Genomic DNA, 27,740 nt, shown 5'->3' with positions numbered 1-27,740 from the left:
CTGAGAATGCTAAGATCTTAGCTGGGGTTGGGAGGATGCATGGATTTTAAGGAAAAGGAGCAGTCACCAAGAAGAGTTGAATTAATGGGAATGGCAAGGAATAATTAATACAGTCGGGTACATAAGAAAGGCAAGAGAAATATAATTTGGGTCACCAATAAAAGCTTTATTTTTTATTTGAGTGTAATTGGTATATAATCTTACATTATTTACATTAGTTTCATGTGTATATTATAGTGACTCAACATTTGATGCCTTACACTATGATCACCCCACCAGCTCTAGTACTCATCTGTCACTGTGCAAGAGCTTATCTTTAGAACGATAGTTAGTTACAATGTGATAGGAGATACAGGGCAAACGTGAATCTAGAAATGGTTCGTGTGTCCCTATGGGCCGCTGGGGTAGAGGAACAGAACATTAATGGACTAGAAGGGAAAGTCTTGAAGGATCCATGTACTCTTTAAGTTGCAATCCTTTCTCTCTTTACCATTTCATAGTTTGGCTACTTTAAAGAGTTGTCTATACTCACTTCTCCTTTTGCAACTCCCATGTACTCTGCTCAGAGAGGTAACGGTGGTGAGGTAGAGGACTTGGGGAGAAGAATGAAGATTTACAATAGTTGTTGCAAAAAATGAAAGTTGACTAAAGACACACAGAATAATGGGCAGCATTAAGGACCCAGGTGAGCTTAAGAGTATGAATCTGTGATAACACCAATATGATCAATTATGTGATTTCTGGTCACTTCCACACCCTTCTGAGAATTTTTTGTCTTTTTATTACTGAACTAGAGCCCCGGTGCACAAAAATTTGTGCACTCGGAGGGGAGGGGAGGGTACCTCAGCCCAGCCTGTGCCCTCTCGCAGTCTGGGACCCCTCAGGAGATAACGACCTGCTGGTTTAGGCCTGCTCCCGGGTGACAGAGGGCAGGCCCAATCCCTAGGTGCAGCCCCTGGTCAGGCTCAGAGCAGGGCCGATTGGGGAATTGGGGCGCCGCCCCCTGTCATGCACAGAGCAGGGTGGATTGGGAGGTTGCCATGCCACCCTCAGTCACGCTCAGGGTAGGGCCGATTGGGGGGTTGGGGCACCGACCCCTGTCACACACAAGGCAGGGTCGATGGGGAGGTTGCGGCGCCACCCCCTGTCACACACAGAGCAGGGCCAATCAGGGGGTTGGGGAGCTCCCCCCTGTCATGCACAGAGCAGGGTCAATCAGGGGGTTGGGGAGCTCCCCACTGTCACGCACAGAGCAGGGCCCATCAGGGGGTTGGGGCGCCGCCACTATCACACTCAGGGCAGGCCGATGGGGAGGTTATGGCTCTACCCCATCACACACAGAGCAGGGCCCATGGGGTGGGGGGGTTGGGGCGCCGCCCTCTATTACCCACAGAGCAGGGCCGATCAGGGGGTTGGGGCACCGCCACTCTCACACTCAGGGCAGGGCCGATGGGGAGGTTATGGCTCTACCCCGTCACACACAGAGCAGGGCTTGTGGGGGAGGGGGGGTTGGGGCGCCGCACCCTGTCACACACAGAGCCACAGGGCAATCAGGAGGTTGGGGAGCTCCCCCCTATCAGGCACAGAGCAGGGCTGATCAGGGGGTTGGGGCGCCCTCCCTTGTCAGGAACAGAGCAGGGCCTATAGGGAGGTTGTGGCCCTGCCCCCTGTCACACACAGAGCCACAGGGCGATCAGGGGGTTTGGGCACTGCCCCCTGTCACGCTGATCCCGGTGCCGGGAGGCCTCGCGGCTCCGCTGATCCCAGTGCTGGGAGGCATATTACCCTTTTACTATATAGAATAGAGGCCTGGTGCATGGGTGGGGGCTGGCTGGTTTGCCCTGAAGGGTGTCCCGGATCAGGGTGGGGGTCCCCACTGGGGTGCCTGGCCAGCCTGGATGAGGGGATGATGGCTGTTTGCAGCTGGTCACACACCCTTCAGGGTGGGGGTCCCCACTGGGGTGCTTGGCCAGTCTGGGTGAGGGGCTGAGGGCTGTTTTCAGGCTGGGACTGAAGCTCCCAACTGCTCCTTTTTTTCTTTTTTCTTTTTTTCATTCTGAGCCAGCTTTAGCTCTGAGGCTCCAGCTCTTAGGCCTCAGCTCCTGAAAGCAGGTATCTGGTTTGTTTAGGTTCTACAATCGAAACTCTGTATCAACTCCAGTTCTGAGATCCTGGCTAGCTGAAAGCTGGTTTCTGGGGTTTTGTTTAGCTTCTATTTTTGTAACTATGTTTCAAACTGCCAGCTCAGAGGCCGGCAAGGCAGGTGGGGAATGTTGCAGTCCTCCATCACTGAAGCAAGCAAGTCTCATGTTAGTTTCAAGCTGCCTGGCTGCCGGCCACCATCTTGGCTGGCAGTTAATTTGCATATCTCGCTGATTAGCCAATGGGAAAGGTAGCGGTCGTACACCAATTACCATGTTTCTCTTTTATTAGATAGGATGTAACCTATTTACATTTATTAATGTTACAGGTATAGTTAAATATTTCTACTATCTTAATCTGTGTTTTCTATTAACCAGGCTTTTTGTTTATTTTTTCTCCTTTCTTCCTTTTTCTTTATCCTCCTCTTTTATCCTTTGCTGATTTTAAAGTTACTCATTATTTCATTTATATATAAAAATATTTCATTATTTATGTGACTTGATAATAGATATATTAATTTAACAAAGTCTAAAATTAAGCAATATATCTAGCCTCTCCAAAAATAATGTAAAGGTTTTAGAACACTTTGATCATCCTCTCCCATCTTCTGTTGCTGTTTTTACATTAGTTCAACCAACTACTTCCACACTGGTTGTGACTTTTTTATAGAAGTTTTTGTTATTTATATTGGACATATATTTAAGAAATGGTACGCGAGGCTTGCACGGCCCACATTGCCGAGCCGCAAGGGCTGACACTCACCCCCTGAAAGATGGTTACTCTAAGCTCCGTTAAGGAACACCACGGCAGCTTTCCAACCCTCAGCCACTCTCCCGATCGCAGTCTGTCCCACCCACACACAGACTCTGTGACTCACACAAGCTGATTCGCAGGAAGCCCTGGTTGGCTTGAACAATGGACCACCATTTCTTTTTCTAACAGGTCCAGGAGGCCAAGGTGACCGAAGTGAAAATCAATGAGGCCCGCGAGCACTATCGACCGGTGGCCGCCCGCGCCTCTCTGCTCTACTTCATCATGAACGACCTCAGCAGGATCCACCCCATGTACCAGTTTTCTCTCAAGGTGACTCGCACCTGGAGTTTTTCACATAATCATACCAAAGCAGCACAATATGGCCGGTGCCGTTCCCCATGACAGCTTACCATGAGCTTTCATTAGCTGTGGCAGGTCTCTAAGATCAAATCCAGGGGAGCAGCTGCAGTGCCTGCACACTGTATGACATCCTCGTCTCTTTAGCTGGGGCTTTCACAGCTCATTGGTGATTCGGCTGGAACCGAGGCAGAATCACAACAAGTCCCGGCCTCGCTCACTCAGTAAGCGCACATGACATGGCAGCCACTTGCTCGCAGAAGGTGTAGGAGAGGATGCCAAGACATGTTAGAAGTAATCTCCGCCCCCAAAGAGCTCAAACTAGAATGTGTGCCATGCACATCCATTAACACCAAAGCAGGCAATGATAATAGACCAACTTCAAATTACTTTTCTTATTACCTTCATATCCCAAAGCTACCATTTTATGGGTTTTGAATTATTTCTAAAACCAAAGGTGTTATCAAATTATAAGCGGTGACTAAATTTATCTTACTCATGAAAAATAAAGACACATAAATTTTAAATGCATCCCTGAAATTGTAGATTTCTCCCCTAGGACATTCACCAGAATTCAACAATTGAAGAGGCATTACCTGGTGGTAGAGCATTTCTGAACAACTTTATTCGATTTGACCCAACAAACAGAGGACACGCACACGCACACACATGCCCCCCGCCCACTCACACACAGGGGGAAGGGTTTATACACACAGACACACACTCAGGGCACACAGGTCATTCTGTGAAGCCCAGTTGTACTATGGAGATGACGGTGTGGGGATGGGTGTGCAGCTGAGAAATCAGCGGGCCGCTAGCACCTGGGCCCGTTTAATGGGAAATGGCATGTCACCATTTCCCATGCCTTTCCCTCACTCAGAGGCTGCAGATGAGCTGAACTGTGTTTGCAGTATGTTATGCCTTTAAAAGAAATTCAATGCTTAGCCTTATATTCAGGTCAAAACATATGAAAGATTATAAAATACTTAAAGGCTGTCTGAAAGTCAGCAAGCTAAGCCGAGTAACCACGGGATCACCTCCCAGTTCCAGGCACACTTGCCGTTGAGCTCAGTGACTGCCTGGAAGGAAGAAATCCCTGGAGCCCATGAAAACGTGTGTGCAGGACCCACTGCAAGTTGTTTTCAGCACCCGCACCCCAGTGTAGGCTCTATTTATAAGAGGGTGGGATTTGGGGTCCCATATTGTGATGCAGAATCGTCAAAAACAGTTCATAAACCAGCTCAATCACTGAAAGCAGGCTTAACACTTTCTAATAAGGAGCAGAAATAAGTGTCTTCAAAAATATTGGAACAACAATAACTTAGAAGCCTTGTGTGATTTGAAGGAAAGTAGCCACCGGCATTTCCATGCTCCCGGCATCTGCCTGCGGCTGGATCTCACAGTTCCTGTCCCAGCAGAGAAAGGAGAGGTCTTCTCACAGTCAGAAGACCACGGCGAGGCCAGTGTGCTCATAGACTTGCAAAAACTTCAAAAGCTAGGCTTAGTAGGAACTCGGAGGTTTATAACATAGGTGAGGTGGCACTTGATGTTAAAGTAACCTTTCTTTAAAACTCAGCCAAAGGCTAGGAGAGGGTTAATGGGACGCACTCGCAGGGGCCAGGGTGTCCCCCCTGGGAAGAGACCTCACTAAGGTTTCCTGCAGATGCAGACGCAGATGAGGGAAGGCCCCGCTCCCTCTGTTATGTGCACGAAAGGGGGGCGGGGGGGGGGGGGGCAGCTAGAGGAATAGCACTTCTCAGCAGATGGAAAGGTAAGAAACAGGCAGAAGCAGGTAGAACACACTGGAGACCCAAACTGTTGACCTGTTTTCCTTGGTCCTCGGAGAGCTTTTCAAATACTTTCATTGGTGACAAAGATTTTAAAAGAAGGGTATTTCATACAAGTCCTAACTCTGGCTTCTCCTGAAAGTCTGGAAGGTTTGGCAGTACTGAGCTCACGTTCCACGTAGCATAAATTCGCTGAAGCTGGGGGGGCTGCTCCCTAGACAGGCATGCCCCTCCCCCCTGTTGCCACGTCCCTACCCCCACCTGTTTGTCTTACACGGCTGCCCCTGAAGTCCGTGTTCACCCTGGGGCCAGGGCAGCCCTCCTACTTTGCCTCACCTCTTTAGGGCATTGGCGAGCCTCAGTCATTCCTTTAACAGATCCTTTCAGTGTCTGTTTGATATGAAGAGCTGGGCTGGATTCTGGAAAGATAAGACAATTGGCAAGGCTTGCCCCCACCTCAGCGTGATCTCCATCTGGTATACAGGAAAAGGAAAAAGGTATCTAAGGGCCCTAAAGGAGCAACAAGGGCATTAGAGCCGAAATAAGATCTGTGGGCAGGAGAGACGCCTGGAGGAAGCACAGAGTCAGGCCCGGCGCCTGAGCTGTCCCAGCGCCGGCGGTAAGAGGAAGAGGAGGGGGCTTTCCAGGACGGGAAGGACAAGGGCCGGAGTCAGTCCAGCGCAAAGAACATGCTCCATGTGCCCAGGTTTTCAACATGTCTTTAGATCTTTTCCTGAATCGTGAATCACGTTGCGGAAACGTAGTAACTGGAGACTCTTGACTGATCGCTGTCATGTGGAGTTTTAGGGGAAAGCCGTAGTGACCGCTGGCGGGAAAGGATGCCCTTGGTCTCCATGAACTGAGAAGCCCCTCCCCCCCATGCTGCTGGGGAGCATCGCCAGCTTCCAGCCAGCCCGCACTGCAGGCTGGAGCCTGGAGTCTGGAGTCTGGAGTCTGGAGCCTGGAGCCTGGAGCCTGGAGCCTCCCACGTGAGGGCGGGCATCACAGTGAGCTCAGAGGCCCTCGCCAGGATCATCAAAGCCGAGTGGAGAAAAGCTGCAAGGATGTCTCGAACAAGAGACACATGGAACTATGGACGAGGGAGAGGCATGCGCACACCCCCGCCCCCATTTGGCGGATGAGGAAATACTGAGGCACAAATCTTACATGTTCTCCACTGGGTTTCAGACGCCTGGTATTAAAAGCCCAAAGAGTTTTTTCTTCTTAAAGCAACAAAACAAGAATAGGGAAAGAAATCTGCCCAGCCAACAATGGGAGGGACCCAATGATGTTTTGACTTTTTAAATGACTCAGTCTATTATATAACATCTAATTAAAAACATTCTGAGTGCCCGTTATGTACAAGGGTCTCTTCTGGAAAACAAAGTTGTACAAAACATTGGTTCTACCCTCAAGAATTTTATAATCCAGTGGGTGGAATAATTAATCCCAGCTGGTTATTGTTGACTGTATCAACTTTTTATCAGGTAGTTACACAACGGAACTTACTGGATTTAATTCTTTGGGCCACTGGACATTTATTTTTCCCTGATCAAAACTTAGGCTCTTCTCTGCGTGCCTCAGAGCTTCGCCCACTTTGAGACCACATGATAATTCATATGAGCAAACGAAGCAAACAGCAAACAAAAACAGAATGTTCTTGTTGCTGCTGTTCCTTCTTGGCAGGAGGTGCTAGGAAAGTAGTTCTGAGACTCGGGAGTGATGCTGTTCTTCACAGGTCAGACTAGAGTGGAACTGACAGCTGTGTAACCCCCGCCTCCCGCCTCCAGGCCTTCAGCAGCGTCTTCCAGAGGGCAGTGGAGAAGGCCACGCCCCACGAGAGTCTCCCGCAGCGTGTGGCCAGCCTGATGGACAGCATAACCTTCTCCGTGTTCCAGTACACCACCCGCGGGCTCTTCGAGTGTGATAAGCTGACTTACCTTGCCCAGCTCACCTTTCAGGTAAGAGTGAACTGAGGAAGTTTCCAGAAAACCAGTCATTTTCTAGTTCCCAATCAGCAAATGTAAAAACAAGACAAAACAAAAAAACTTTCTTCCTTTAACATCGTTTCCCATAGCATGTGAGGACTCTGAGCTCCAAGCAGAGGAGTCAGACCGGAAGGTCCCATTGGGGGCCTGCCTGCTGCTGCTTCATTGTCCACTCATCAGTCGCTGTCCTTTTCCTCGCTGGTCCTGCATGACCTGAGGTCCTGCTCCCCAGAGTCCTCAGCAGCCACTCCCCATCAACCCAAACCGGTGCCAGAGAGGAAGTGGGTGCCACAGCAATGACTAGACACCTCCTGAGATGCACCAAGAACTGTCTAGAGCAGTGGTTCTCAACCTTCCTAATGCCACGACCCTTTAATACATTTCCTCATGTTGTGGTGACCCCCAATTTCATTGTTACAAATTGAACATAATTAAAGCATAGTGATTAATCACAAAAACAATATGGAATTATATATGTGTTTTCCGATGATCTTACGCGACCCCTGTGAAAGGGTGGTTCGACCCCCAAAGGGGTCGCGACCCACAGGTTGAGAACCGCTGGTCTAGAGTATTCCTCAGTAATTATTTACTTATAGGGTTTAAGTTTAATGTCCCACCATTCCCCTGGAATAAGAAATTGCAAATGTCTGTCTATAGTTATAGCAGCCTTGACCTTAAAAGTGTCCTTTAGGACCGTGGTTTTCCAGGGTCTGGGAGCACGAGGGACCACCGGTGTTAATAAGAAACCTTTGTCTTTTATTACTTCTTAACATGAAAAAAAAAAATGAAAACGTATTTGCTTGTGCTCAGTTAGCATTGGGAATTTTTTCCGCATATGAATTAAGAGTCCCAATCCGATGATCTTGAGGCCTCTTCCAGTTCTAAAAGCCAGATCTTCGAGGGTCACTTCTGTGCTGACTGTGCGTTTCAAGGACTGAACTCATGGGGGAGCTCGTGTGGCTTGTCCCTCACCCTCGGCGCTCCCCACTCCACAGCGAGGACAGCCTGGCCATCACAAAAGCAACTCAGAGCCCAGCATAGACTGACTTCCCTCCCACCAATTATTCCCCACCTTCCACTCTTCTCTCCTCGTCAATATTTCAGCCTCACTTTGCAAGGGCCTGTCTGCCTCATCTATTATTGCTAGCCTATCGCCTTAGAGACTTCTTCTCAAATTGACTGAATTATTTTTTTCTTAGTGAACATTTCTATCTGTAACTCCTCAGCAGAGAACACACCTTGAAGAGGAGAGAACAATTTCCCAAGCAGCTCTCAGCATGACTCTCACCTCAGACGAGGGGAACGCCCTGCACACCTCCCCAATTCCCTCCAAGCTCTGCAGTCTCAGTGCCTCCTCCCTGAAAGCCTTCCCTCCCTGTCTGAGTATCACTATCTCTCAGCTTCTCCATGACCCAGTTCAAAACACTTACAGGAAGTTTCGTCACATCAATCCCCCCAGCCTTGCTCCCTGGCCACGCCCCTCCCCAGGAAGCCCTGTAGCATTGTTGATTCATATATGCACTTCTATTTTGCATATACTTATATGTTACTTTGACACACTCCTCAAATCACATCATTTGGGTGTATCATCTTCTCAATAAATGGCAGGAATGCATCCCATGACACGTATGACTGGTACATAAAACTCTTGCTTTCCAAGTTTATAGTCATTCGCCGAGTGCATTTAAGTCCTGCTGATTTTAAGGAGAGAGCAGATGTACACAGGAGTGATTTGCACAGATATACACCTTCTTCCACGCCACCTGCTTCTAACAATCAAAACTGATGGGCAAGCGCTAGTGCTAGAAGTAGCAGCAGTTACACGGAGGGACGACCCTGAGGCCCTCCGAACCCTGTGCCCATCACCAGCTAAGACACGCGGTGTCATCGTCCTCATGCAGATCCTCCTCCTGAATGAGGCGGTCGGGGCGGTGGAGCTGGACTTCCTGCTGCGATCCCCCGTGCAGGCTGGCGTCACCAGCCCCGTGGAGTTCCTCTCCCGTCAGGCCTGGGGAGGCATCAAGGTCAGTACCAGCCCTGGAAAAAGGCATGTTCTCATCTCCCGGGGTTTGTCTCAGACCCTTGTCCCCAGGGCTCTCTTTGGAGTTCATCGGGGAGCTGTTTGAACATAGCCCCCCACGGCAGAGCTCCCCCTTCCTGGCTACTGGATGGCTTTGCAGAGAGTGAGCCGAGCCAGTGCCTGCTGCTGCGAGGGCTCAGCCTCCCCATGTGAGGGAACAGGAAGATCCTGGGAGCTTCTCTGACTCAGCTGAGCTCCCTTCCCCTGTCGTGGGCTCCTCTGTGAGGCCCTAGGGCTGGTATGGGGGTGCTGAGAGGCTGGGGCAGCACCTCCATGAAGCGACAGATGCCAGGCTCTGTTCAGGCATCTCCGCCCTAACCTAACCCTAACCCTAACCAACTCCGCCTCAAGGCAGGGGATGCAGCCAGCCTGGGGTCACCAGGAACTAAGAGTAACTCACAATTACTGAGCACCTTAGAAATGCATCACCTTACCTTAGTCCCATGGTCACCTGGGCCATAGGGATTATTTGTTCCCTTTTAATGTCTGAGGAAAGTGAGGTCCCACATTTTATAAGTAGTAAGTCTAGGACTCGGATTCCAGCCTGTCTGATGGCAAAGCCCAGTTTCTTTCCATGTTATTCAGCTTGGCTCAGTTGGGATTCTATGAACATTGAGAAGAGCACAAACTGTAAGTTCCTTTCAGTGGGAGCCATGCCGTGATGCCAAGCAGAAAGGTGGGCTGAGTGAACATCCTTGCTCCACCAGGGCAGCTGCCCAGTCCCACCTGAGTGAGTGCCCACGGCAGGCACTGGTGCTGTGTGAGGACTGGCATCTGCACAAAACACACCCCGTATACCCTCTTCCACGTTTGTTGCATTTTATACATTTCACTAGAGGCCCAGTGCACAAAATTCATGTCGGGGGTGGGGGAGGGTCCCTTAGCCCAGCCTGCACCCTCTCCAATCTGGGACCCCACAGGGGATGTCTGACTGTGGGGTAGGGCCTAAACCAGCAATCAGACATCCCTCTCACAATCTGGGACCACTGGCTCCTAACCGCTTGCCTACCTGCCTACCTGATTGCCCCTAACTGCCTCTACTTGCCTTCCTGATTGCCCCCTAACTGCTCCCCGACTGGCCTGGTCACCCCTTAACTGCCCCCCTGCTGGCCTGGTCGCCCCCTAACTGCCCCCCCTGCCGGCCTGGCTGCCTCCTAACTGCCCCCCTGCTGGCCTGGTTGCTCCCTAACTACCCCCATGCTGGCCTGGTCACCCCCTAACTGTCCTGAAGGAAGTCGGACATCCAGAAGATGTCCAGTTGACCCGGTTTAATTAGCATATTACCTTTTTATTAGCATAGATAGCACAAAGTCTGAAATAGTATGATTAGCTCTCTTTCTCTGTGTATATTTTACTAAATATTTGAGCTAATGTAGATTCACATGCAGTTATAAGAAATGTAGAGATATTCCTTATACTCAGTTCCCCCTATGGTGACATCTTGCATTCCTGTAGCACAGCATCACACCCAGGAAGTCGACATTGATACAGTCCACCAGTGTTAGGTTTGTCATGCACTCATTGTGTGTGAGCATGTGTGCCTGTGAATATTCATGTAACGACCACAGCCAAGACAGAGGAAATGTCATCACTGCAGGGATCCCTCATGTCGCCCCTTCATAATCACAACCTCCTCCCTCCCCCAGCTCCTAATGCCTGGCAACCACTAATCTGTTCTCCATCTGTATAAGGCCGTCATCTCAAGAATGTTATAGAAATGGAAATATACAGTATGTAATCTTTTCAGACTAGCTTGTTCCCTCAGCATCGCTCCCTTGAGAACCATCCTAGTCTGATTTACTTTATAACTAAGCCCCACATTTAGTCATTTATATGCCTGCTGTCCACTTCAAACGATTCATCTTCGGAAATCCAAGGCTAATTCCACCCATGCCGCCTTTGCCCAAAATATTTCTCTAACTCCTTTTTCAGAATCTGTTGCTATTTCTTAAATTATTTTGTTTAGGGCTGTATCTAAATCAAAGGTCATCAAACATTTTCTGGACGGGGCTACATAGTAAATATTTCTACTTTGAGGGTCAGACTCTGTCACAACTATTCAACTCTGCCAAAGTCACACACAGGACATAAGCAAGAGAAAATGGCTGAGCTTCTTTTTTTGTTTCAATCCTCGCCTGAGGAAGTGCTTTATTGATTTGAGAGAGAGAGAGAAAGGGAGAGAGAAACATCAATTGGTTGTCCCCAAATGCACCAGAGTGGAGATCGAACCCGCAGCCTTTGGTGGTATGAGCCAGGGTACGGATAGCTGAGTTTGAATAAAACTTTATTTATAAATACAGGTGGTGAGCCAGATTGGCCCTGCAAGCTGCATTTTGCTGATCTCTGATCTAAATAATAAAGGTGTGATTTGGTTTTTATCTACTAACTTTATTTGTCATTCTGGACCCAATCTGGCAAATGAGATGGGGAATAATGTATTGGGCAAGAACCAAGGGGACACTCCATTCACAACAGCAATAAAATCACAAAGTTACAAAATGCCTTAGAATAATTACAATAAATGCAGACCACATGTGTGGAAACCATCAACTCTTCTAGGCTACATAAGATATGAATGCATAGACACTCTAGATTACCACTGTCCACAAGAAATATAATGTATGTCACATATGTAATTTAAAATTTTCTAGTAGCCATAGAGTAAAAATGTAATAACAAATTGCCCTGGCCAGTGTGGCTCATGGGCATGTGATCTGGGCATGTACAGGAAGCAACTGATCAATGTTTCTCTCTCATCAATGTTTCTCTCTCTCTCTCTCTCTCTCTCTCTCTCTCTCTCTCTCTTTCTCTCTCCCTTCTGCCCTTCCTAGAATCAATGAAAAACATATCCTCAGGTGAGGATTTTTAAAAAGTAAAATAAAAAATGTGATATGAAATTAATTTTAATAATATATTTTCTTTAAACCAATAAGGCAAATATCATTTTAATGTGTAATTACTATAAATATTATTAATGAACTATTTTAAATTTTTATACTGAATCTGAATTCTAGTTTGTATTTTTTGCCCTTATAGCACTTCTCAATTAGATGCTAAATTTTCATCAGAAATATTTTATTTGAATTTATATTTCAGAAAATTTTAGAGATAAAACAGTTGATCCATATACCCAAGTTTTCAAACATTCTTAAAAGTTTTCCAATTACTAAAGCAAGTTCCAATTTCTAAACTTACTTGTATTTGATGTTAAAATAATAGTATTTGATGTTAAAATCAAAGATTTCATTTCTTCAGTCACACTGGCCACATTTTATTTGCTCTGCACTCACATTTGGCCAGTGGCTACCTTGTTGGACAGTGCTGCCCCAGAGCTTGAGAATAATGGCATAGCCTGATGCCCTATGGAAAATACATTATGGAAAGCAGTTCTGAATGAGAGTATCTGAGAACGGGAGCAGTGATGGGGATGAACTAGCTAACAAAGGCCGGAGTCAGACATTCCGGATTCAAGTTTGTGTGTGTGCGGCCTCTGACATGTTCCTTAATCCTCTGAGACTTTCTTTCCTTATCTTCAAAACGGCCATTAAAATACCTACCTCACAGGATTATGTCAGACATACAGATATTCAGTAAATAGAAGCTGGTTATGGTTATGGTTATAGTTATGGTTGTGGTTATAGTTATGGTTATCATATTTGTTTCTGAGAATTGCCATAACAAAGTACCACAGGCTAGGTGGCTTAAAATGGCAGAAATTTATTATCTCACAGTTCTGGAGGCTAGAAGTCTGAGTCAAGTTTCAGCAAGCCATGGCTCCTCCTAAAGGCCGCAAGGCGAGGATCCTTCCTCCCTCTTCCAGCTTCTGATAGCCCCAGCGTGCCTTGGTTTGTTGCAAGATCACTTCAGTCTCTGCCCCCATCCTTGCTGTCTCTGCATGGCCATCCTCCCTCTGTGTGTCTCCATCTTTTCACTTAAAAAAGCATGTCAGCCCTAACCGGTTTGGCTCAGTGGATAGAGCGTTGGCCTGCGGACTCAAGGGTCCCAGGTTCAATTCCGGTCAAGGGCATGTACCTGGGTTGCAGGCACATCCCCAGTGGGGAGTGTGCAGGAGGCAGCTGATCAATGTTTCTCTCTCATCGATGTTTCTGGCTCTCTATCCCTCCCCCTTCCTCTCTGTAAAAATCAATAAAATATATTTTTTTTAAAAGCATGTCATATTAGACTATGGCCCATCCTGCTGACTCATCCCAACCGGATTACACCTGCAAAGACCCTATTTTAAAATAAGCTCAAGTTTACACATCCGGGAGGTTCATTTTCCAACCTATCTTTTTGATGGACACGACTCACCCTGTCACAGTTACAGTTGTTAATTACCCATCTCTAAGGTGTGTACATGCTGTGGTTGGTGTGGGTTGTACCTTATAGCATTTGTCCATGGAAGGAAAAACTTCGAGCAGTTGTGCGGTGCCAAATTGGGCCAAATCCAGTTGCCTTTCACTCTATTACCCACAAAGCCCTCAGGCAGCAGAAGTTACAGAGAATAAATGGCTCAAAAGCATTATTGACAACTCTAAAGCTACTGTGCAATTTAGTTCGTTCCTCTTTTCACAAAATGGATTGTTTGGTTTGCTTTTCTTCGCTCTGCATTTTTGTTTTGTTTTGTGGGCTAAGCTCATCTGGCTGCTCAAAAGCTTTGCAGATGAGTGAGGCTTTATCTCCCCCCCGTCTCTGAGTTCTGCTAGTGGAGCAGCGAGTCAGCCCCACACTCGAGCGCAGTGCGGGATGTGAGCCGGTGGAAATACAACGCGGTGTGCAGTGCCCATCACTGAGGCCTTTGATAAATGCTCTTTTTAAGTGTTCAGTTGGATTTTAGCCTAAAGAAACAGACTACAGTATAATTGAATAGGACACGATGAAACAAATTCTTTAAACATTCCGTCTGACGAGGAAGATGGATGGCCTTGTTTCCGCAGCAGCCCTAATAGGCAGGTAATGAATGAAATCTTTGTGATAACATATTGCTTCTATTAGGACCCTTTGTTAGAATATTTGAAGTTTAATCAAATGCGGAACTTGAAGGCACTGGGACTGTTCTGCTCTTCATTAGAAAATCTCATCTGTGATGCACGCCTGTGTTAGCCTTTGAAAGGCCCCTCACCACCGCTCTGGATGCCAGTTTAGCACCGTTGTATTTTGCTACACAGTCCAAGGTAATTAGGTTAATTAGTCATTTCCATTTAACTTATTAGAAATGCCTTTCCCTCATTTGGGAGATTGAATGTTGCCATTGTGTTCAATCCAGAGCTTCAAGGAAGCGTGTTTCAGCCCCAGTCCTGGCAGCTGGGAGCCCCGATGGCAGTGTCATTTGCTCAGTGCTGTAGTGACCGCCAGAGGGGGTAACGGGGCTGCAGAGGGTTAATGATGATGCAAGCTGGGTAGAGGCGCTGGAGTGCTGCCAGAAGGAGATGAACACGACTTCCCGGCACACAGAGAAATAATTACAGCGGCCGCAGCTTTCCTCGGCCTGTTAAGAGCCTTCCTGCTGGCCGCCCAGATGTCAAACTTGATTAATTGAGCACTTCCTAAGTTCCAGACAGCTGCTAGGCCGGAGGCATACACAGATGACTAAGAAAGTTCTTGCCCACAGGGAACTCACAGTCTTGCGGGAGGAACAGCAAATAAACCCAAAATCACAATTCAATAACTACAGAAGCCCCAAGAAAGCACGGGAAGGGCTGTGGAGTTTTCATAGCACTTGTGTCTACATTAGCGTGTGAGCTATGCGAACAATTACTTGGCCTCATTTTCCAAATGAGAAAATCTAAACCCACAAAGGTCAGAAGAGGCTCAGGAGAGCTGTGCCTGGGACCAGAACTCGCACTTCCGGGCCCCTCCTCCACCATCTGCCCGCAGCTGCACTCCACTCCCCACATGAGTGAAGGAGTGCTCCCTGCTCTGAGCGGCCAGGGTGAAGTTGAGAAGCCACAGAGCCCATGTGGAAGGCACAGAAAGAGAGGACAGGTGCTCAGGCACTCGGGAGAAGAGCCGGGGAAAACCCGGGTCCAGCCCCATGTCCTCCTCCAGCGTGGCTTTCCCCTGGCCACCGTAAGACTCTCCTACTGCAGTGACATTCCTCCCTGTCGTGCCCCACACTCTTCCCCTCCACATGCTGGCTCCTGTTGATTCTTCCCTATAAAATATCCTTTTCGCCAAAACCGGTTTGGCTCAGTGGATAGAGCGTCGGCATGCGAACTGAAGGGTCCCAGGTTCGATTCCGGTCAAGGGCATGTATCTGGGTTGCGGGCACATCCCCAGTGGGAGATGTGCAGGAGGCAGCTGATCGATGTTTCTCTCTCATCGATGTTTCTAACTCTCTATCTCTCTCCCTTTCTCTCTGTAAAAAATCAATAAAAAATATATTTAAAATAAAATAAAATACCCTTTTCTTCTTCCGACCTCTATTTCTGCCCAACAGAATTTTACAAACCTCCTAAGGCCTCCTTAATCTCCTCTTTCTCTTGAGCATAGGATTGTAAGCTTTTTTGGAAGGCAAGTGTATTTTTATGTTCAGCTTTGTATTCCCAAGTGCCTGGCATGTACTAGTAGTAGGCATTCAATAAATACCAAATGAATGAATGAATGAATGAATGAATGAATGAATTCAAATGACAAGAATGTGTAGGTTCCTTAAAACTCGTGGCACTGTGGTAGGTGCTTTGGACAAAGTCTAGTTTCTAATATCATTGGAGAGACCAAACACACAAGCAGAGCTGAGTAACAGTGGAAAGGCTGCAGGCAACTCTGTGTCTAAGTAAGTGATGAGTGTGTGGGCACTCTGAGGAAACAGGGTCAACACCCCCCAAAAGTTGGTTCCAATGTCGACAGACGATGCCACACACATACCTAAGAAGGTATGGAAAAGCTTATTATTCGCATAAGACCTTCTGGGGAGAGCAGGGAGCAGTCTGTGAATGGTTTGAGGGAGCCAGGAAAGGAGACTACCGTGGGGTCTTATGGAAGTTATGGGGTGAAGCCAGGGTGAGAGTTCCTGAGCGTGGGCAGGGCTCACGTGGTGCAACTTCCCTCCACACCAGAGAGGGAGTGCCGAGGCTTACTTATCCGCTTGCTCAGATGTGGAACAGCAGAGGAGAGAGAGGCATGAGGCTTAATGCTATCAGCAGTCAAATATCTAAAAATTGAGTCAATCTCTTTACTAAACATAACAACTCTGTGCAAAGGACAAGTATCACATGATCTCACACATATGTGGAATCTAATGAACAAAATAAACTGATGAACAAAATAGATCCAGAGACATAGAAGCATGGAACGGATGGTTGAATCTCAGAGGGAAGGTGGAGGTGGGTGGGTGGGTGGGAGGGAAGAGATCAACCAAGGAGCTTGTATGAACATATGCACAACCCATGGACACAGACAATAGGATAGTGAGGGCCTGGGGTGAGGAGTGGGGGCGGGCTAGAAGAGGTCAATGGGTGGGGGGGAGGGAAATGAGACATACGTAATACTTCCAACAAAGATTTTCTTAAATTTAAAAATAAAAAATAGATATTTTTAAAACAAAGATATCAACTCTGTGCTCCACAAAAAAAAAAAAAGGTGGGAGGGCTATGTGTTCTAGGTTAGAGAGAACGTGTATGAGGGAGGTTGCTGACTTGCAACTGGACTTTGACAATTTGTAGAACCAGCACAAGAAAGGGGTAGAATTTGGTGGAGAGAACAGGACCTGACGTGGCTTTGTGACCAAGGAATTCAGTTGGGAATGAGGCTGGCACATTTCCAAAGTTGGGGACAGTCGTGCTCAGACAGTGGGCGGGCAGTGGGCTCCCTGGTGAACTGGATGGATTGGAGGGAAGCACCAAATTAAGAGATCTGATTAACAAGTTATACATCTGGACACAATCCTTACGGAAGCTGGCAATTCATGGAAGTTTTAGAGTTGGCATTAATACAAAGTCAATCCTTAGCAAGGAGTTGCTGGCAGAGTGAATACGGGAATGAAAGGGAGGAGTCAGACACTTAACATGTCCAGGCTCCTTGACCAGAAAAATAGGGCATCCCTCTTGTCCCTTTTCCATGCCATACCCTGCAGGCAGGTGCTGCTCAGTCTCTGCTCTGATAATATCCCAAACACTCTCTTTGCTAAACCTTGCACATTATTGGGGCAGTTTGCTAAAGGCGAGCTGATCAAAATCCTTCCTCTTTCTTGGGTTTACCTGGAAGAAGATTCCAGGCTCCAGGAGAGAGTATAAATGAGACAGAATTATATCTGTAATACCATCTCGCTGCTTAACCCACAACTCAATGCAAGTCTCCACTGTGAGAACCTGCATTTCGGAGCACGATTCTCTGAACTTCTCTAGGCTCTTTCCGCCATGGAGGAATTCTGTAATCTGGACCGGGACATTGAGGGATCTACCAAGAGCTGGAAGAAGTTTGTGGAATCGGAATGTCCTGAGAAGGAGAAGTTCCCGCAGGAGTGGAAGAGCAAGGCGGCCCTGCAGCGCCTCTGCATGATGAGGGCCATGCGGCCGGACCGGATGACCTATGCCATGCGGTAGGGAAGGGGCCAGGGGGAGGCCCAGGACAGGCACAATCTCGGTGTGGCCACACTAGCAGGGCTGGGCACAAAAGCCATGTGTGTATAGTAATAGAAGTCTTCGTACCAACATCCAAAATCCCACAAGGCCTGCGTTTGCCAGGTCTTTTCCTACTGTCTAGGTGGACAGTACCAAGAAGGATGCTGGTCACATCTACGGTGGCAGGAGATGGGTCCAGAGCACAGATGGAAGGGCCGTCCTTAGCAGAACATCCCTCTCATCAGAAAGAGGGAGAGAGATGGGTGTGGCTGTTGTTGTGCTGATAGAAAGATGACTGAAAATTGAGAAAGCTTTCCTCTGATGACTTCTATTTTCTCTGAGAAGGAGGAAGCAAGACCCTCAATTGAGTTTATGGGAAAGGGGAGATGGCAGGTTTGGAGATTGGAGGAGAGGGCAGAATGTTTGAAAAAGGGTCTGTGAAAAAATGAGAGAAGGACAACAAGGGAAACTCGACCAATTTCAAGTAGCATTGAGGGCCCAGCTAGTTAAGACCCTGCACCCGTAGCAGCACCAGTCCTCACCATTAGATGATTCTGCAAACAACAGCCCAGGTATGGGTTCAGAATTACGTTGATCCAGAGCACCGGTCATTCCAAGTTGGTGTGTTGGAATGAGTTAGGTTGTGGAAGTGCGGTTTGGGCAAGAGAGTGATTAGAAGTTACAGGCAATGCAATCTTATAGAGACAGAAAGCAGATTAGTTAGTACTTGCCTGGAGCTGGATGGTGGGAATAGCAGTTATTTAATAAGGCAAAAAACCTTATTGGCAGAATATTGTTCTAAAACTGGTTTATGGTGAAGATTGTACAATTTAGTGACTTTACTAAAAATTATTGAAGAGTACACTTAAAATGGGTAAATTTTATGGTATGCCAATTATACCTCAAGAAAGTTGTTTTAAAAGAAATGAGTTACAGACCATAGACTCTACACTGGATAGGAAAGCAATAAAAAGAACAAGGGAATGATTTAAAAAAACAACAACAACAACAAAAAAACACTAGACACGCCAAGATACTGCATTTGTCATGGCACCAAATACAGACAAAAAAATAAGTGAAGGAAGGGCAAATTGCTAAAAGGACTGTAAGGATAGAAAGTTCTGGTCAGAGGGTGGGATGTTTCCATACATAGTTTCAGACATAGAAAAAGTTCCCAAGTAGGAACAAGGATGAGGGCATGCCCGTGGGATCAGGTGGCTGCGTGGGGAGAAATGAAGGTTGGAGGAGTCCTGTGGACTGAAGGGTCCCAGGTTCGATTCCAGTCAAGGGCATGTATCTTGGATGTAGGCACATCACCAGTAGGGAGTGTGCAGGAGGCAGCTGAACTGATGTTTCTCTCTCATCAATGTTTCTAACTATCTCTCTCCTCCCTTCCTCTCTGTAAAAAATCAATAAAATATATTTTTTAAAAATAATAACCTGGAGGATTGTCCACTTGGATGTTGATGTCATCCAGGTGGTGGAAAGCCCATGAGCCAAGGGTCCAAGTGTTCAGTGAACGAGTACAGTGAGCAAAGGAGCAACAGATGACATTGACGTGCAGATACGGTGGTGACACGTCAGGGGAAATGAGCTGCAATGGAGCCAGAGCAGAGAAGTAAATGGATTATAAATAATAGTCATCTGAGAGCGGGACCATGATCTTACCTTCTAATCCTGAGACACATCAGATGTAGGAGAATGAGCCCAGCTGAAAGGCTATAGGAAAAATAGTGTCCTTGAGGAAGAGTTAAAGCCAGGAGCTGGACCAGATGGTCAGTACATGGTTACAGCTTCAGGGTTTTATTTAGTGTAAAATGGGACACTTGGGAAAGGAACACTTGGGTAAGTGGAGTCAGATGAAAAGAAACGCAGGTAATGATAGAACATGAGGGAATAGAAGACTGGAGAGCCTTAAATGATGGGTGGAGGACCACAGGGATGTGAAGTGTGGAGGATTTAGCGGCTGCCAACTTTCGAAGGCATTGTTTCTGGCAGTCTTCTGAGGGGTGGTGGGGATGTCCCAACACCAGGCTTCATGGAGGAGTCAGCAGGGGCCTGGCTGGGTGGGGATGCAGAAGGAGCCATGATCTGGATGTGCCAGCTTGCAACTAGCCACACAGATGTTAAGCGCTGACTTTTCAAGAAGTGCTTGGAGTTGGTCCCAGCTCTGTAACTACCAAGCCCATGACCTGGAGCACATCCTTCCATTTCTCTAGACCTGTGTCTCCGATGTTAGCATTTTGTGACTGATAAACGTTTGTGTACTCTTTTTTCTGGAAGGCATTTTGTTGAGGAGACATTAGGAAGCAAATACGTGGTGGGAAGAGCATTAGACTTTGCAACCTCGTTTGAAGAATCAGGACCAGCCACTCCCATATTTTTTATCCTGTCTCCGGGGGTGGACCCACTGAAGGATGTGGAAAATCAAGGTGAGAAAGCGCCCTCTTGGGGCCAAGGCTGCGCCAGCACCGTGCACTTTTATGCTTTGCATCTGTTGGGTTCTCTATCCCAGACTGAGGGCTCGTTATGCAATACCCAGTACCTGCTAACCATACAGAGATCAGGGTTCTTGCTGAACCCACGCCAGGGACCATTGCTCTGGGCTCTGTGAGGTAGAATCCATAGTAGCAGGCTCATGAGGAGATTCTGTCCCGCCACCACCCACTCCCTTTATTGTAGCTGGAGCATCATTCTGAAATACAAGTGCGACCCTTTCACAGGCTCCCCTGGCCCTCGGAATGAAGCTCAGACTCCTTACGGGGCTTACAGGAAATTCAGCCCTCCAGTTCTGCCGGGAGCCGGTCCATCCTTGCTGTTTCAAGGGACCTGGCATATATGGCATATGGTTCTTAATATGTTTGCTCACCTTCTTGGCACTGTGTTTTAACCAAGGTCACCTCTCCGAGAAAGGTTGAATCCCCAGGTAGGGATTTTCCCCTGAAGTTAGGGAGGGAATAAAACCCCTCAACTAAGTGCCAGGCGGGTAATTAATCCCTTTAACTACGAACAATCATGCTTAAACTACATAATCTTTTCTCCCTGGAATGGAGATAAGAAACGCCCTAACCTTTGTAATAGAGATTGATAGGATTGAATCAACTGGTATAAATACAGTTGTAACAAGACAGAAACACTCAGAACTCAGAACACAGAACCAAGAAGACAGGGCTTGGAAGACAGGACCAAGAGAGACAGAGCCTAGGCACAGAACCTACACAGAACGTTCTCTAGAGACAGAAGAACTTCGCTGGCGAGAGCATGCCGGAGGATCCTGGAGAGGGACTGGCCTCGGAGCCTAGAGACAGAGCCTAGCAGGAGAATATGGCAAGGGATCCTGGACTGAACCTGACTACAGAGATTGGCAGGAGAACCTGACTGGAACCTGGACACTGAACCTGACTGGAGAGCCTGGACAGAACCTGGCTGGAGAACCTAGCGAGGGAACATGGCTACAGAACCTCGCTGGAAATCCGAAGCAGAACCTCTCTGGAGATCCGGGCTAGAGATCCTGGCTAGGTTGCTGATCAACTGAACGCTGTCTCCGTGCCCTTCCTTCTTCGCCGACTCCGTCCACACCTTTGGGGACCCCTGGACCTGCTGGGGTTGGACCCCGGCATATGGCGCCCGAACAGGGACCCCTAAGTAAGCGCCCCGCACTCGGGACGGATCGGACTCCACCGTAGGAAGAGGGTGGATAGTCTTCGCCGACTCCGTCCACACCTTTGGGAACCCCTGGAACAGGATTCCCCTAGGTAAGCCCCCCTCCCCCATTGAGAACCCCCACACTCGGGACGGATCAGACTCCACCGTAGGAAGAGGGTGGATAGTCTTTGCCGAATCCGTCCACACCTTTGGGAACCCCTGGAAAAGGATTCCCCTAGGTAAGCCCCCCCCCATTGAGAACCCCCACACTCGGGACGGATAGGACTCCACCAGGGTGCTACAGACCCCCCTATAGAAGATAAGTAGGGTAAGAAGGTGGATAGTACAGAACTTAGATTGAGAAGATGTGCCATACTGAGTCCAAAGAAAGAAGACTCTGTATTGATCCTTAGATTGAGAAGATGTGCCATACTGAGTCCAAAGAAAGAAGACTCTGTATTGATCTTTAGATTAAGAAGATGTGCCATACTGAGTCTAAAGAAAAAAGACTCTGTATTGATCTTTTAACATATATGCTTGCTAGCAGAGGAATTAAGGTTACTCCCAGTCAGACAGAACGTTTTATACAAGAAGTATGTCCATGCTTTTCTGAGGAAGGAAAGGTAAATGTAATGGCATGGGAGAAGGTAGGCCCAAGGAGCCTTATCCTTAACCCCACTGCAGCCTTTCCACCCCGGGAAAGTGCAGGATTGGCAAGCTCTCCCTGGGGTGATAGATCAGGACTCAGATAATAGCGGAAAGCGCCAATCCTACTCTTAAAATGGATATAAGAGAGCATTTGAGGTTTTTCTTTTTAATGCCTGCTTTTAAAAAATAAAAAAGGGGGAATTTGCCGGGAGCCGGTCCATCCTTGCTGTTTCAAGGGACCTGGCATATATGGCATATGGTTCTTAATATGTTTGCTCACCTTCTTGGCACTGTGTTTTAACCAAGGTCACCTCTCCGAGAAAGGTTGAATCCCCAGGTAGGGATTTTCCCCTGAAGTTAGGGAGGGAATAAAACCCCTCAACTAAGTGCCAGGCGGGTAATTAATCCCTTTAACTACGAACAATCATGCTTAAACTACATAATCTTTTCTCCCTGGAATGGAGATAAGAAACGCCCTAACCTTTGTAATAGAGATTGATAGGATTGAATCAACTGGTATAAATACAGTTGTAACAAGACAGAAACACTCAGAACTCAGAACACAGAACTTAGAACAGAATCAAGAAGACAGAACCTACTCGGAGCCTAGAGACAGAGCCTAGCGGGAGAACATGGCAAGGGATCCTGGACTGAACCTGACTACAGAGATTGGCAGGAGAACCTGACTGGAACCTGGACACTGAACCTGACTGGAGAGCCTGGACAGAACCTGGCTGGAGAACCTAGAGAGGGAACATGGCTACAGAACCTCGCTGGAGATCCGAAGCAGAGCCTCTCTGGAGATCAAGACCAGAACTTGGCTGGAGATCCTGGCTAGGCTGCTGATCAACTGAACGCTGTCTCCGTGTCATTCCTTCTTCGCCGACTCCGTCCACACCTTTGGGGACCCCTGGACCTGCTGGGGCTGGACCCCGGCACAGTTCCTCCCTACTTCTCCAGTCTACTTTACATCATTAATGTCCTATTGCTGCTATAACAAATTACCATAAACTTAGAGGCTTAAGATAACAGTTCTAGAAGTTGAACAAATAAATGGGTTCCCTCATTTCCTCATAAAGACCATTATGACTCTATTGGGTCTACTCATAATCCAGAATTACCTCCCCACCTCCAAGTCTTTAATTTAATCACACCTACAGAGTCCCTTTGCCATGTAAAGTAACATATATACAGATTCTGGGGGTTAAGACCTGGGCATCTTTGGGGGTTCATTATTCTGCCTACATTTTCCTGCCCTTCTCTTTATATACTCTACACAGCAGACATTTAATATCCCGAACATTCTGTCTCCCCTCCAGCACCCCCTTCACCAGGCTAGCTTCTACTCATCCTTTACACAACAATTTCAATGTCACCCCCTCCAGGAAGCCTTACTTGACTTCCAAGGTGCTAGGCTCCCCTCCCATGTGCTCCTAGGGCACCCTTCTTTTTGTGTGTCACATGGTAATTGTCTAGTGACAATTGTGTCTTCCTAGGAGAATGACAGCTCCTTGGGACTAAGTGTCCTCACTAGAATATCCCCAGTCTCCAGCACTGTGCTGCCCGTGTGATGGGCACTCAGTAAATACATATATTTAGTGAAGAATCCCTAGCCAGTTTGGCTCAGTGGATAAAGCGTCGGCCTACGAACTAAAGGGTCCTGGGTTCGATTCTAGTCAAGGGCATATGCCCAAGTTGTGGACTCAGTCCCCAGTAGGGGGCGTGCAGGAGGCAGCCAATCAATGGTTCACTCTCATCATTGGTGTTTCTATCTCTCCCTCTCCCTTCCTCTCTGAAATCAATAAAAATAAAAAAATAAATGAAGGATGAGCCACTGAATGACCAATTAAGACTATAAGACTAGCAAAACTACAACAATTTGCAAAGTGAGATAAAGACCTGACAGGTTTTTATAGACCCAGGTCTTCATAAGTAAGAATCCAGACCATGTGATGCAACTCCATGAGCTCACTTGCTCACTATGTAATGGAAGGAGCCATGGCATCTGCCTGGTGTTCAAGGTAGTTGAGATGAAGCTAACTTGGCCAAAAATGACAGACAAAATCTGTGCAAGGAAAAGAATGATCTTATTCACTAACCTAATGTATATTTTTGTAATATCCTAAAAATTTTAGGTAAAATTTTTAAATATTTTTAAATATCAATAATAAAGAATTTAAAGTGAAAAGCAATAGTTCCTGGCTCCAGCACTTCCCATGCCCCGTTGCCCATCCCAGACATTTCACTTCTGCCTGTTTCTGAATTTAGTCCTCCTAATAGTTACTTCTCTGTTTCCTACTAATCTTTCATCACTATTTTAGAATTCATCCATTTTCAATATCTATTTATTTCCTAATATGAAAAATAAAACTTTACTCTTATTGCTGCCCATTAAGACTCCCCTCTTTATCCCCAAATTTTTAACAGCTCTACAGAGATATAATCCCCATGCTATGCAATTCACCCATTTAAAGTATGCAATTGAAAGTTTAATATTTTCATAGGCTGTGCTACCCTCACCATAATCTAATTTTAGAAAATGTTGGCCTTCCCCTAAGTAGCTCTCTATTAACAATCATTTCCTATTCCATTCCACCACCTCCCAGACCCAGTCACCACCAACTTACTTTCAGTCTCTAAAACTTGGCCTATTCTGGGCATTTCCTACAAATGGAATCATGTATCTATGTGGTCTTTCATTGTGGCTTCTTCCACAATATGTAGCGTCATGTTTGCAGGTTGCATCCGTGGAGTGGCATGAATCAGAACGCCATTCCTTTCTATGGCTGTTGTTCCTGACTCTCACTGACTCCATCATGATCTTGCTTGGTCTCCATCCTCCTCTGTCCAATTACCTGGCTTCGGCAAAATAAATTTTGTTATTTCCATCTTGTGATCAGAAAGAAGTCGTATTTACTGACTTTGCCTTGCACTGTCTCCTTTCCTTCTTCCCAATGTTCTGTCAGAACTGTGAGTTCACTTAGATGATTGTAGGCCTGCTACAAGGAGTGTTCAAAGAAATACTTTTTGTTAGTGTCTTTGCATGCAGATTATCAACACTTTGCTTAAAGTCTCATTTTTCTTGTGCCTGACCTCATTCTTCTTCTTTTTTTTTTAATTGCTTAAAGTATTACAAAGTGTATTACATATGTGTCCATTTTTTACCCCCCGCCCTAGACAGTCCCCTAGCCTCCCCTATCCCCCAGTGTCTTATGTCCATTGGTTATGCTTATATGCATGCATAAAAGTCCTTTAGTTGATCTCTTACCCCCCTACCTCCTGCCCCCCAACCCTCCCCGGCCTTCCCGCTGCAGTTTGACAATCTGTTTGAGGCAGCAAACTGTATCTATTATTGTTCAAAAGTTTATAATGGTCTCTATTATCCATGAATGAGTGAGATCATGTGGTATTTTTCCTTCATTGACTGGCTTATTTCACTTAGCATAATGCTCTCCAGTTCCATCCATGACGTTGCAAATGGTAAGAGTTCCTTCCTTTTTAGAGCAGCATAGTATTCCATCGTGTAGATGTACCACGGTTTTCTAATCCATTCATCTACTGATGGGCACTTAGGCTGTTTCCAGATCTTAGCTATGGTGAATTGTGCTGCTAAGAACATAGGGGTGCATATATCCTTTCTGATTGGTGTTCCTGGTTTCTTGGGATATATTCCTAGAAGTGGAATCACAGGAGCTGACCTCATTCTTGTTTCTTTAAGAGTTCATTGAAAGTTGGTTAGCTTGGAGCAAGTACAGATTTTTTCTTTTTAATATATTTTTATTGATTTCAGATAGGAAGGGAGAGAGAGATAGAAATATCAATGGTGAGTAAGAATCATTGATCGGCTGCCTCTTGCACGCCCCACACTGGAGCCTGCAACCCGGGCATGTGCCCTGACTGGGAATCGAATTGTGACCTCCCGATTCAGAGGTTGATGCTCAACCACTGAGCTACCCCAGCCAGGTGCAAGAACAGTTTTTGGAGTGGTTCCAAGATTGGTGGAGTGTTGCTTTTTGTTGAGAGGGACTCGTTTCTCCATGTGCCAGGGAGCAGGAGATTGAACAGAGATAAAGATTAAGAAAAGAAGAGATGAGATGTAGAGAATGATAAGTGATAGGCAGGGGGAGGATACATCTCCCATTGAGATGGGGATGTGCAGGGATAGACACATAACAGGGATGTGCAGAAATGCAGATAAAATAGCAATAAGTTGAAGTAATTTCTACTGATGGGCATATGTTTTCTCAGGGAAGTAGCAAGTAAAGCAAACTGCTGGGCACAGGAAGAGAGAAGTTCATTAGGAATTTTAAATAAAGAAGGAAAATGAGCAAAACGTAACTGACTTCTGGAGATGTGGAAAGATTACCAAACATTGAGGTAGAGAATCATGAACTTGTGATAGCACCAATTCACCAAATGTATTTTTTTTCTCTTATGACTAGTAATATGTAGATTTTTTCCAGGGTTGAGATTTTACAAATTTTCCAGGGTTGAGACTTATCCTTCTCAAACTTTTCCAAAAAATTCAAGAAAAGGGAAGCCTTCAAGCTCATTTGACAGCATTATCCTAATTCCAAAAGCAGGTGAAGACACTACAAAGAATGAAAATTATAGGCCAATATCTGTCATGAATACATATGCAAAAATCTCAACAAAATATTAGCAAACCAAATTCAGCAATACATTAAATAGATCACACACATGATCAAGTGGGATTTATTCTGGGATGCAAGGTTGGTACAATATTTGCAAATCAAAAATGTGTTACACCACATAAACAAAACAAAGGATAAAAACCATATGGTCTTATCAATAGATGCAGAAAAAGCATTTGACAAAATCCAGTACCCATTTATGATTTTAAAAAACCTCTCAGCAAAATGGGAATAGAAGGAACATACCTAACTTATGGTCTTTATTAAAAGACCATATCTGACAAACCCACAGGTAACATCATACTCAAGGGAAAAAATGAAAAGGTTATCCTTAAGACAGGTATGTCCACTTTCACCATGCTTATTCAACAAAGGACTGCAACACCTCGCCACAGCAATCAGACAAGAAGAAATAAAAGGCCTCCAAATCGGATGGGAAGAAGTAAAACTGTCATTATTTGCAGATGACATGATACTGTATATAGAGAACCCTAAAGACTCCCCCAAAAAACTACTAGAACTGATAAATGCAGTAAAGTAGTAAGGTACAAAATAAATATCCAGAAATTGTTTGCAATTTTATACACCAATAATGAACTATCAGAAAGGGAAACTAAGAAAGCATTCCCCTTCACAATTGCATCAAAAATATAAAATAGCTAGGAATAAATTTAACCAAGGATGTAAAAGACCTGTACGCAGAAAATTATAAGACACTGAAGAAAGAAATTGAAGAAGGTGTAAATAAATGGAAGCATATACTGCGCTCATAGGAAGAATTAGGAAGAATTAATATTTTTAAAACGTCCATACTATCCAAAGCAATCTAGATAGATTCAATGCAATTCCTATTTTTAAAAACAATAATGTATTTCCCAGCACTAACACAAATAATCTAAAAATGTATATGGAATTATAAAAGACCCCAAATAGCTACAGCAATCTTGAGAAAAAAAGAAAGTTGGAGGTATCACACTACTAGATGTCAAGCTATAGTACAAGGCTATAGTAATCAAAACAGCATGTCACTAGCATAAAAAAAAACAGACATATAGATCAATAGAATAGAGAGCCCCAAAATCCACACCTCTATGGTCAATTAATATGTGAGAAAGGAGGCAAGA

General features: G+C 46.1%; 1 protein-coding gene across 1 annotated transcript in view; it reads left to right on the top strand.

The window, feature by feature from the left end:
• Positions 1-27,740, top strand: part of DNAH9 (dynein axonemal heavy chain 9) — a 343,788-nt gene that overhangs the window by 281,121 nt on the left and 34,927 nt on the right. Inside the window, exons 57-61 of the mRNA XM_059668596.1 lie at positions 3,085-3,225; positions 6,830-7,000; positions 8,929-9,051; positions 17,453-17,646; positions 19,952-20,100. Of these exons, the coding sequence (XP_059524579.1) occupies positions 3,085-3,225; positions 6,830-7,000; positions 8,929-9,051; positions 17,453-17,646; positions 19,952-20,100 (778 nt within the window). The remainder of the gene's footprint in view (positions 1-3,084; positions 3,226-6,829; positions 7,001-8,928; positions 9,052-17,452; positions 17,647-19,951; positions 20,101-27,740) is intronic.

The sequence above is a fragment of the Myotis daubentonii genome, chromosome 16 (genome assembly GCF_963259705.1).
Source record: "Myotis daubentonii chromosome 16, mMyoDau2.1, whole genome shotgun sequence".
NCBI classification, from domain to species: Eukaryota; Metazoa; Chordata; class Mammalia; order Chiroptera; family Vespertilionidae; genus Myotis; species Myotis daubentonii.
Note: the sequence above shows the minus strand (reverse complement) of the source record. Positions and strands in the feature narration are given on the sequence as shown.